Source organism: Melanaphis sacchari, unplaced genomic scaffold (genome assembly GCF_002803265.2).
Source record: "Melanaphis sacchari strain LSU unplaced genomic scaffold, SCAv2.0 Contig132_pilon_pilon, whole genome shotgun sequence".
Lineage (NCBI taxonomy): Eukaryota > Metazoa > Arthropoda > Insecta > Hemiptera > Aphididae > Melanaphis > Melanaphis sacchari.
This window is the reverse complement of record NW_020270545.1, coordinates 697,935-711,524: the sequence shown is the minus strand read 5'-3', so window position 1 is coordinate 711,524 and position 13,590 is coordinate 697,935. Positions and strand designations below refer to the sequence as shown.

The following is a 13,590-nucleotide window of genomic DNA, read 5'->3' as shown; positions in this document are numbered from 1 at the left end:
GGTGATTACAATTAATAAATGTTTAAAATAAGCAACAGAAACATACAATGAGCTGTTACTCTTTACAAATCGCTTACCTCGATACGGTGTATATTGTATAGATCATTTTCTATTATAGAATTGTAATACATGTCAATCGTATTACAATGTTAATACAATTACCTAAAATATTAATAAACATTAATGAACATACATGGAAATAGTGTACCATATATTTTCGATTTTAGTTATTTTCAAATATTTAAAGAAAAAAAAATGCAGATAAATAACTGTCAAAGTGCCTTTAGCAGAAGGTTTCTTTAATCTATCATTTAAACTATATAATTAATCATAACTTTCACTCAACCATTTGTAACATATTGTTGATAATATTAATAAAAATAAAAATAAATTAAATTTTTTTTAAACATTTTTATTTAATTTTATATATTTATTTATTTATTTATTTTTATATTTATTATAATACAATATTTTTAAAAAACATATATAAAAAAAACTTAAAAGTATGAATAGATTTATTATAAATGTATTTTAATTGTATTTCAATCATAGTGGTTTTACGAAAACCGTAGTAGGGCTTATCTGTTGTACGTGGAGTAAAATAAAAATAATATTTGATATTTTGTTTTGTATTATAATTTATAATTTGGACTACATATTTTGATTAATATTCCATCATGGTTAGTGCTTACATAATTTAAAAAGCTCTTAATGTATATAAATCAAAAAAAAAAAAAAAAAAAAATTACACGATTAAGATTAAGTATCAGTTGATACTAAAATATTTGCAAAACAGTAATTAAAATGTTACACTTATTTCGGTAGATCAGTTGATGGTTAGAACACCAACGGTCAATTGGGGGGGGGGGGGCTAAAACTTACAAACATAGCAACAAATATCAGGTGATTTTACATTAACGAAATTTTAATGACAATTAGCTAAAATTATTTAGCATAAGTCCAACAACAATAACGACGATAAACCACTTGCGACAAAAATACTACTATAAAATAACGTATAGACCACACAATATACGTTATAAAACAAAATGTATACTGCGATATGGTTATGGCGACACAAAAGTTAATTCACAACTAAATTATTATAAATTTCCAATTATATACAGCATGACAAGATAATAGACGAATATATCCATCATACAATGAATATGGTATCTATAGAATAATCAATTCTCCATTTAATAAAATAGAAATAATTATAACGAGTGATGTATATCGTGAGAGATAAAGAAATGAGAACAGCGCTAATGGTTATAATTATATTATAATTTTCAATTTATTTCAACAGAATAATATGGTGTAACTGCACTCGGTAGTTGTAGACAAGTCAATGTATATTAATATGTTAATTAATAAAACACATTTAAAAGCTACCGTGATAGCAATGGGTTCATTACTAATAAAGTTTAACAATCAATAGATGATTGTATATAATTATTAACAAGTTAAATTGTAATTTTGTTTGGATTGGATCTCGAGACAAAATAGTGTATACAAAATAAAGTCGGGTGGTCAAATTCTGTTGTTGCGAACACATCATCAAAAATACATAATTAGACCGTTTACAACTAGGGTTTGCTCTTCTTCGAAATAAGGATGTTTTTAGCAATTTTAAAAGATCATGATAATGGATTTTTTTTTCGGTAATACAATCAATTAAATGATTTATGTTTATAAGTATTTTATTTTCTTATGAAAGCTTATAAATTTATATTTCTTACAACAATTTCATTTCAAATTTTACAACCTAAGGCTGTTTTAATGTTTTAAGTATCTTCCCCAAATAATAAATAAAAGTTGGTATTTTAAATAATTAATTACTTATATATAGTCATAGATATTAACATATTTTTTTTATTTATTTTTTTTTTGGTTTGACATTAGATCTAGTTTTACGAAAATATGTACACATAAAATATACCAAACATCCCCTAAAAATATAAAAAAAAACACTAAAAATTTAATTTTTTGAATTCTATGATGTATGAAACGAATTTGGTGCAATCCAACCGCTTCCGGCGAAAAAGGTTTCATGATTATGTAAATTTCCAAACGACTCAGACATTTGAAAAATCTAAAGCTGGTCTCACATGACTCGCATACACTGCAATAAGCATCATAATGACCGATGTTTGTGTGTATTAAATCATTGCTACATGACTTGTATATTAACCGTGTTATACCTCCCATACAACTTGTAAAGCACATCAAAATAAAAAACATGTGTTGGTGACTAAATAACGACAATAATAATATTACAAGTAGGTACTTTAAATAAGTACATATAGATCTATAGATCATTATATTCGTTAAAATTTTTCTTAAAATATTTAACCAAAAAACTCAAATTTATACAAATACAATACACCTAGTAATAAAACGAAAAAAAAAACATGATTTAATTGATGAATTATTTTTATCTAATAAAATAGCCCATATAGATATAGAATATATAAAAAGAATTGTGCCACAAAAATGTACTTAACGTATGATTTTTTTATTTTAACGCTAATTTTTATAATTTATTATTTATTCACAATATAAAGTTAAAAGAAAACAACAATATAGTTTTAATCCGATCTTTTAGGACAGTTCTGTATCTGCATAGAATGAAAGACATTTGTTTTGTAAAAAACGGGACACATTTAGGAATTAACAATTTTGTAAAATAGGAGTCGAATGGGAATTTACAGTTTCATAAAATAAATGCCAACAAATTTTGTGTTTGAAAAATATTATCATAAAACTTCAAAAAAAAACAAAAATTAATATAATTTTAATTTAAATCCACCATAGTTATCGAGTGTTTTTTGTTATTCGCAATGCCTACCATTATCTGACATCATAAATAGTACGTTTTTGTGAAACGTCCGATACTACTCAAAAAAAAAAAAAAAAAAAACATAATGATTTGTAAATTTAACTTTAACACTTATTTGAGTAGTAAATAACCAAAGACTTACCTATAATATGGTGTTTTCTAAAAAAAAAAAACAATTATTATGATATAGCTCTTTCACTCACTGTTACGTACCAAATTATAAATATAATTCTCAGGTTACATATTTTTTTAGTATAAATACATTATTACAGTTTAATTTTATTTATTAATTTTATCATTATTATTCCATTGGTTTATTCTTAGTTTTCAAAACAGGTAACAATAATTATACTCAATAAAAGTATTTTTCTAGTTTACAATATACTAGTACTTACAATATTCTGAAACAAACATAACTTTTTTACTTTGTAATTATTTTATGGTTAAAACTAAAAAAAACTATTTTACGTCGTCGTTTTTTTTGATAATCATATAAAATAAGACATCAAACAGCGTAGTTTCTGTCCAATGAAATTTCTAATTACAATTGTTGTGGTTTTCTGTTAAACTTATTCTCAATTATATTCAATTCATTTCAAATACAGTTCAGAAATCTTCGAGATGAAACGGTTCAAATAATCATTTATCTACAGTTAATTGCTATAGAATTGTAATTATTCTCGTGATTTATTTTTGATATCATCAAATGATAATTACATATTTCTATTTAACTAAATGTTTTTTATACGTACAAAACATAATTTAAAATTCAAAATTTAAATAGTAAAAGAGTGTAAAAGTATTTTGTAATCTTAAACTATACGTATATTTACATTATTGTTCTCAAATATAGTAGTTATATATTTTAATAATATATTCGTATATTGAATTAGGTATGTGTTAAAATATTAATAATCAAGTCAATATTTGATATCTAAAAATCGAATGTTTAGCTTTTTACTATTAATTTAGATTAGGTATTAAAAATTTACTCTAAATAAATGAATGAATACATATTTACAATATAATTTTATGTAAGAGCCATATCAGTATAAATTGCAGGTAGTACTATTTAATACAAAATTCCTCATAAGTAGTTCATACTAAAACAATAGTCTTATAAATTATTAAAGGTTATTATTTTTATAGACATTTTATATTTAAATTTAAATGATATTATATATTTCAACAATAATTAACTAATTATTTGTATTTTATTGTAATTTATAAGTCATGATAAAATTAAAAATATAAGTTTATTTTTGCTATACATTATTCGAGGGTATTTAAATCTTTTACATTAATTATTAACTATGGTTTTTACTATACACAATGCCATTTTTAAGTTTTTTATAGGATATTATTATCTATTTATACTATGAATCAATTTTTACTGTTTAATGGTATTTACAAAATGGTGTTTTTAAATTTTAAGTTATATAAGTTAATATCATATGGTATAAATATAATTATTATATCATTTTAATAATTAAATACATATTATATAATAAATGTAATATTTTCAGAAACAAAAATAATTATCTCACTGAAATACTAAAATTAAAATAAATTACTTAAATAGTTAAATCAAAAAACATATCATAAAATATACTTAAATTTCAGACTATCTTCGATATAATTTTTGTATTATTGAATTTAAATTGAACGCACCAATAATAGTTATCAACTCGACATCTAATTACAATAGAACATTATCCGCTTGCCTACCTTTTTTTTTTTACCTTCAATTATAAATTCCTATGTAAATTCTTAAAAATATTACCTTTTAAAAAGTATCTGTTAAATGTCTTATAAGCCCGATTATAAATCTAAATAATTTTAATGTTTTAAAAAAAACATTGTTGATAAGACAAAACACTCAGTACCTATCTATCATATATGCTATATTTTATTTTTTCCCAGAGTAAAAAAATATAGACCAAAATTGGCAAAAAGTAATTTTAATTTACATCAAATTAAAATCGATATCCCACAGTGTCTAAGGCCTAACGATATTATATAACTCTTACTACAGCAACTATCGAGGTTATAATATTTTTCCGATATTGAACTGCAAAAGCTGAATAACTAATACTATATCAAAGTCAAATTAATATATAACTTGGTTTTGGACGTTTTTGATTTTTAGATAGGCCTTTTAAATAGTATGTTCAATTTTTGAATTCTGAAGATTCTCATTTATATATTAAACAGAACCCAGTATGTTATTTGGTCAAATTAACATGGACTCAACAACGCGCTTATTCGGATAACACGGCAAATTAACATCACTGTTACGAATTTCACAAGTCTTTCATAAGCCGTGCGCCAGTATTTTCTTAGTAAAATACTAGAACAGAAAATTAGATCATAATTTATAATTTCCGTGTAACATCTACTTAGGATGTGATACCAATATGTAATAGTTATATATTATTTTAAATTTAGTTCAAACATAACATCGAATCTTAACAATCTGCAATAGTGTAAATTATATATTATCTTTATTTTAATGACTTATATAGACTTCTAAAATTATATACCTCATCGATTTGCTTGATTATTATTTAATTAGATGATTTTTATGATATAATCAATATTGTTTTTACAAGTTTTTAAAATGGTTATTTCCGAAAGAAAAATAAACAATATTTGAAGACAAATTTTCCTTCTACCATTCTTTTAATCTATATATTATAACATAAGATAAAAGTTATATGGAAAGTATGCACAGAATTAACTTAAATTATTGATAGTCATGGACACAAAATATAAGTGCTATTATATAAAGCTAATGATCGTTTCTTGGATTTTAATTAATTGTCTTAAGCTACTCATTGCTTATGGTAATTTGATTGTTATTACCTGGATCAAGTTCAGTCATGTTTATATTTTTTTTATAAGCCGAATGATACAAAAAGAAGAAATTATATAAAAATAAGTAAGCGTAGAATGTAGTAGAAACAATAAAAAAAATAATACAACCAAGTTACTAAAAATAAATGTATATTTCAATCTTAATTATGCAGTTAAAAATGTGTAAACAAAATTAATATATTATCTTAGTGTATGTTAGGTAATTTTTACTAGTTCAAATATTTTTATTTAGTTCGTATTATTTTTAATTTTATTTGCTGTAACTAATTTTCTATAATATTATTGTTTTCAAATAATTGTGTTTCAAAAAGTCTTCTATTCGAAACGGTTTATATTACCACTCAGCTTACGAATTATTATTCACATGTTTTGGAAGCATAACATCAAAGCAATGCAACATTTCTATCTAGTTTTATATTAATTTAATTAAATTACAAAATTAATAAATAAGTCGTCAAACGTATTTGTTTAATGCGTACCAATGAATAATACCAATTTCAATTTAATAATATAATAAATTTAACGAAACCCGTATTAGATTACTGCATAAATATTATGTATAAAACACCTTTGACGCCCTTTAATTGTGTCCGCACATGATTGTCAGCACAGTCCTGGTTATCAACACCATTATCAGTTATGTATTATAAATATGAAAACTTTTTTTTTTATCTTACCCTTTTACATGTGTTAGTAATTATTATCTTAAATATATTGTGCTTTAATTCATATTGAATTGTTGATTATTATTTATTATATTTCATATAACAATCACTAATATATTATTACTTTTTATTTAGATAAACTAATCGATGTAAACTATATATATAATATATATATATATACAGTTATCGATTAATTTATGTCAATTCAACCATAATAAATAAATAAGAACTACTAAAAAATAATATAATATTAACTAACATTTTATTTAAAACTTGTATAAAAATTAGAGATGAAGGAGCATTGCAGCTTACAATACTCGTAAATTGTCATTGTCATTTTCTTTACTTGTTTTATAATTTTTTCTTTACAATGTATGTATTAGAACATCAGAGTTCCATACCTACAATTAGACAAAGAAATAATAGTATAAATAATATAAACATATACATTTGTATGGAAATCATACATGAATTCAGTGTTGTTACAACATGACCAGATTGGAAACTACCATTTAATAAGTTTTATGCTATTTATTTTATTATTTTTAAATTTTACATTAAATTAAACTGTATTTTAAAATTATTAAAAATATAATAACTCTGTGTGAATTAAAGCGTATATTAAATGTTTATAAATGATTCTTTTCACGAATATTATATTGTAAATTAATTGAAAAAACATAGTGTGTAAATAATATTCAATGTATCAGTGCTCAACTAACTGCTAGTTTATACAAAATAGCACTGGATAAATTCAAATTTTAAAGTTGCATAGATATTGAACGTCGTTGATGTATTATATCAAGCTATTGTCATTTAGTTAAAATTTTCTCGTTTCTATTTAGTACTAGTTCTTAATATTTATTTAAACTAAGCGAGTCTACTCAAATATTTGAAGATAAAAAAGTGATGACATAATTGCATAACTACTACGCAATAGATCAGTATAATATGAATTATAGATATGTTTATTAAAAACATATATTAAACATTTATACGAGTACTTATCAAATAAATATGAAAACTATATATTGGTGCAAAATGTCAAACTATTCAAATATAAATTCTCGGTTTTACTTGGGAAGCTTTAAATTTGTATGTATCATACTTGTATATAACCGTGTACTCATTGATTAAAGTACTGTAAGTTTTTAATTATTACCTTTTTCAAGTATGGAATAGATCCGATTTTCTATCCAAAAACACCCTCAAAGTTGTAAATTGAAACTTTTTGTCGTCTACTTATAATGTACACAGATACACAAAAACAAGAATCATTGTAAAATCGTATTACGTTCATCACTCCACTCAGACTCTAAAATAACTAATATTTTTACTGTAATAATTTATGTATGTACCATATTTACAAAAACAAATATATGATACATCTGTAATAATAATTATCATAAAAAAATACAAGTGAAGAAAAAACGCCTATTAAATTTAATGTAGTAAGTTTTTAGTCTGAGCGAATAAATGAATGTATTGATTTTATATGTGTGTGTGTGTATTTTTTTTTTTTTTGTGATTTTTATTACCATTTAGAGCAGTAAAAATTATTCAGATTTTAACTTAGGGAGTAGTTTAAATAATGAAATAGGAATTTTTACATAACACCAGTTGTTGGCAATATTGATTTTCAAACACTAGAAAATATAAATTGTCACCAATTGTTTAACTTATCGTTTTTTTATATATAGTGTGATTTCTTTGAATTTTTTTTTTTTTTTTAACTATTTATAGACGATTAAAACTTTTGATTTATTTTTAATTTAATATTAAATTCTAATAAAAAAATATATGAATACAAGTAAGTAAATATAATTTAGAGTCAAAATATTTTTTAATAATCATATTAAGTTAAAAAAATATCGAAAGATTCGTAAAATTGTTTTATATCTAAGGTTTGGAAATTTAATACAAAATATCTTATTAGCTTAACTATACCAAAATAAAAATAAAAAGTTTAACGGAGAATAACATACATTTTTTTAATATCATTTAAAGTTAAAATTATTACAACATTACATAGTCACCAGTAAAATAACAAATAGTATAATTTTAACTTTTTTGAGCTATTTATATTCATTTTAAATTTGGATTTTTTTTTATTTATATGCATTCAAAGTTTAGTTTTTTTCAAAACTCATCAAAATCACGGACATTTACAAACTACAAGTATTTTTTGGTACATTTATAAAATGTTTAGTTTTTATAGTTAAAATTTTTTCAAATGTAATAAAATATTTTTTATAAGTAGACTAAACTTGAAAAAACAAGATACTGAGACGTTGAATAGCTATGTTAATAATTTTATTATAATTTAATAACACGTGCGTTTCTCCAACCCCCACTCCTCATAAAACTTTTTTCAAATTTTTTTCATAAATATTTAGTATGGACTTTATATAAATTTGTATGATGGAAATCAGAATTTGTACGGATTTATTTTTAAAGAATAACCAAAATATTGTGAGGGGCTGAAGTTTCTACAGCCACCCACACTATTTTGGTTATTCCTTTGAAAATAAATCTGTACAAATTCATACAAAGTCTATACTAAATATTTATGAAAAAAAATTGAAAAAAGTTTAATAGGGGGGGGGGGGGGGAGCAGGCTAGAGAAACGTATGTTTTAATAACATTATTCGAGAGGAATTAAAACTTTTAGCTCTACTATATTTACTATACAACTCACTTTGCGTAACTACATTTTCAAAATATTCAGATTACTTTTAAAATATTAACTTTTATACTACGAATATATTCACACTGTTTTACGATAAGGTACTATTAGTTCAACATTTTATAATATTAATACAAATTATATTTTAATATACGATATTTTTTTATTAAAAATTGAATCAACTTATAATTAATATTTAATACTAATAATAAAATTAATTGCTTAAATATCAAAAAAAAAAAACATAAATATGAAATGTATTTATAATATATGATGGAAGACCGTTTCCGTGTTTTTCATGTGTGCAATGATATATCATTAAATTCAAATTTAACACATTAATTACTGTAACCCACTTGATAGCTGCAGCATAGTAAAAAACCGACTTATTTGCCCACTTTTTTTTGTTTTTGATAATAATTTATTATAAAACAGCTTTTTAAACAGAGTAATCCAGCACTTTAATTTTCCACAAATGTATATAAAATCAATAGACTCCAGGTATGATTATTCAAAAACATATCAAACATTTATACTGGAAATTTCATGTTCATTCTTTTTCATTTTCTCATCAAGACTTTTTAATATTTATCATACGTAAGATTAAAATTAAATCGTTAAATATTAACTAAATATAATTGTTGACATTAATATTGCATTGGTTTTGAGCTTATAAGTTATACAAATTAAGTAACTATTAGACCTGAATGTTATATACGGTAATGAGGATCAGAAGTTTAGTTTTATAATGAAATCTATTGTATTTTTCATTAATTTATACTTCTCAAAAACGATAGCAACATTACTTTTTTATAAATGTTTCGAACATTTCAAATGTTTTTTTATCTTAAATAAAGAAAAGTACTTTCCAGACTATTTCCTTTGAACTTTTCATTAAATATTAGATAAGCACAAAATATTTGAAATAAATTCATAATATGCTTCCGAAGCCTGATCGTATTAAAATTAAATTTCTTTTTGAACAGCCAATTCAATTTAAAACAGATATATATTTTTTTTTTTTCTAACGTTATTTTGTTTGTGTACATAAACAAAGAAATTAAAGTTGAAGAAATAAAAAACCTAGATACAAAAAATAATATAATGTTATCATTTTCATTGTATGATTATGTTTTAAACTTATTTTATAGCTTTTGGTGTCTTTAGACACAGTAATATTTTAAAATATAGGTACAAATATATTCAAATTATTTTAAAATGGTTTTAAACCCATAGACACTTGTATTGTTACCATTGTTTTAAATAACTTTAACTATAAAGCCTGTATAATATGAATACATTTAATATATTATGCTCTCTAATTCAATCTATCAGAAATAAAACGAGTAAATATCTGAAAATTTCAAACCATTTTAACCATTTAAGTAACTCTTTAAGTTTTAACGCCATCATATGTAACGTATAAACTACCATAGGTATAATGTTAAAAATAAAATCACATTAATGTAATTGAAACCTAGCATAAACATTTTAATCAACCAAAAACACTTGATACGGCATAACTCTTATTTTTAATTGGAGCAAAATAGTGATAAAATGAAATAATATACGTATTCTACATTAAGTTAAACAATAATTACTATCACTAAAAAAATTTATTTGAATACTTTTATTTTTTTTGCAATGGTTTACGTTATGCCACTTTAAAGTTATTAATATAGTACAATAATAAATTGTAATCAATATTTCAATTATTTTATTATACAACAACTAGAAATAAATAATAAACGACACAAAAGCACAGATCACTTTCAACACGTTATTTTGTTCAAAATTAACTCAAGGTTAAATTTAAAATTTTAATTATTAATTTATAAATACAATAAAATACGATATTGGTACCTATCTTAAAATAATAAAATGTGAAAAATTGACAATTTTAAAAGTTTAAAACAATTTCAATGCTTTAATAAATTATTATTTTTTACCTTTGTTGGAATGTTAATTAGACGATCACAGCATAATTTAATTAAAATTATTATTTTTAATTTATAACAGACATAAAACTTTTTTGTTTAGTTTAGATTATCAAAAAAATGTCTAAAATATATTGGTCTTCAGGCGTGTATACAATTATTTTGTAGACAAAACGCTTCAATAATACTGTTAATACCTATATTATTATTTTAAATAAAAATAGATCCAATAAAACTGAAATATGGTTGATGCATTAAAATCTATTTTTGTTACTAACTAATATTAAAACTTAAATTATTTTTAATAAATTTATGAATTATTTATTATTTATACAGGATTAAAGAGTTTTATAAATTGTTTTCGTAAAATTATTAGAAACCAAAAAAAAAAAATAATAATAATAATATGATTATCTACTTAATTTTTGACTGAAAATCCATTAAATTCTATTTTTCATTTGTCTAAATGTCAATTCTCTACACTGTTATTGTTTGTATTATTATTATCGATTTAACGACATAATATTACTACGATAAAAGTCTGAACAAATTATAGACGTATTCCATCATCAGAGCAAATCGAATTCCAAGTTGGGTATTAAACCGAAAAATTGGTTTTGAGTATATATTATAATATTGTTTCCCGCGGAGTTTCTTCGGGAAAGGCTTAGACGCTTTACCGGAAATGCATACTTCTGTCATGTTACGATTAACTTGAAACTCAGAAATCCTAGGGTTATGGGAACGTAATCATAGTCTTTGGATCACATCACAGAGTGACGTTTGTATACATAATAAAATACGACGACGTGGGATTTGCTACAATATTAAACAAAGTGGTCCAAACCGCATCATCGTAGTTGACCTTTGTGATAAAAATAATAATATTATGCAATACGAATATTGCTATGACATAATAAATGTAATGGATATTTGTATACTTACACACACACGAGCATAGTATAACGTAATAAATCTATATAACGGTTGAGTGTACGATATATGACAATATCTCTGACCGAATGAGTTTCTGAAGTCGAGTCGTGAGTTATATATCGTACACAATATTTGACTTTTCAAGTTTGAGCCATTTTTTTTTCTACTTACCTTGTATATGTATTCATTCGTAAATCTGTATTATGTTTAAATGGAAATAGAAAATGTGTGAACAAAATTAACTGATTAATTACTGTCGAGTATTAAACGACTATCAAAAAACTGATTTTCAATATGAGATAATAGATACTAAGTCATCAAATAGTAACTAGTTTTTTGGTTTCGCACAAAAATTTTAAACAATGATCATATTATAATGTTAATACCTATATTAAAATGTAACAGGCCAACGACACGCGCAAGAAAAGAGGTAAGGAGTAAAAAATATCGTATGTATAAATAATATAATTGGCTCCCTCGAATGACGTCCATGTATATTGCAAGTAACATTAACTTAACAGTTTTTTTTTCTTTTTTATCACATGCACTTAAATATAAAACAGTTAAACAAATAAAAATATTCTTAGTAACAACGTATAAACAAATACAATTTTAAAATCGCTGTTATAAACTTCAGTTGCGGTTAAGTCAGGTTAAAACAGTTATGAACTCGCAAGTTTAATTAGTTTCTTTCAATATCTATCAACTCAACTATATAATATGCGTTACTGTTCTGAAACTCATTATAATATTATATAATATTATTATATTCTACGATCATAATGATTCTTTCAACCGTATCATGAAGTACATTACACTAATAATATTGATTCGCTTACATAGGTCGCGTTGCCGCAAAAGACCATCGAAAAACTCGGCGGCAAATTCGTGGACGTTTTTCGGTTGCACACGAATCACAGCCCGAACCAGCCGGTCGGCCAAATAGTCGAGTCCTCGAGGTATTTCTGTACGTTTCCTATACGCCTCGTACGCCATTCGTCGGTCCACCATGATCTGCTGGTTTCCGGAATCGTCGCCACTGCCACTTCGTTTACACTGATGAGACGGAAACGCCACGTCGTAACCGGACACGTGTGAAATTCTCCCGTAGCGTACGCAAAACGGCCGCCGCGAACAATGCCAGGCGTTTGCTTGCCACACACAGCTTAATCGCCGTGCACCCTTCCCCCCTCGATTCTATCGTGTGTTGTCCGCGACTTGTTACCATAACGACAACGACAGCTGTATATTATACCTAATATGCGAAGCCTTCGTGAAAACACGGACGTCACGATACATATTATAATGTATATATATATATAATACTAGCGCACGTGTGTGTGTGTGTGTGTGTACTGGTAATAGTAATCGTATAATATACACGTGGTCGTTGGCCTTTGATTCGGAAACGTTTACGCCACCGCTACACTGTAACCGTGGTCCGGGTCAAATAAAGAAACTTATGGCTCGTCCTTGGCGTGCGTATACTCGATGAGGATTGTGTAGGTTGTGTATAATATTTATTGTGTCCGTCTGGATTAGTATCTATACAGTTATGCATTAGTGTGAGTGTATTATATATATATATATATATATATATAAACGTATTATACATTTTTCGCGTGTTTACAAATGCGATGCCGCTAA

General features: G+C 24.3%; 1 protein-coding gene across 1 annotated transcript in view; it reads right to left on the bottom strand.

Annotated features, from left to right (window-relative positions):
- Positions 1-13,060, bottom strand: part of LOC112591352 — a 130,480-nt gene extending 117,420 nt beyond the window's left edge. The window contains exon 1 of the mRNA XM_025335143.1: positions 12,783-13,060. Coding sequence (XP_025190928.1) covers positions 12,783-12,954 — 172 coding nt within the window. The 5' untranslated portion in view covers positions 12,955-13,060. The remainder of the gene's footprint in view (positions 1-12,782) is intronic.
- Between the last annotated feature and the right edge of the window lie 530 nt (positions 13,061-13,590).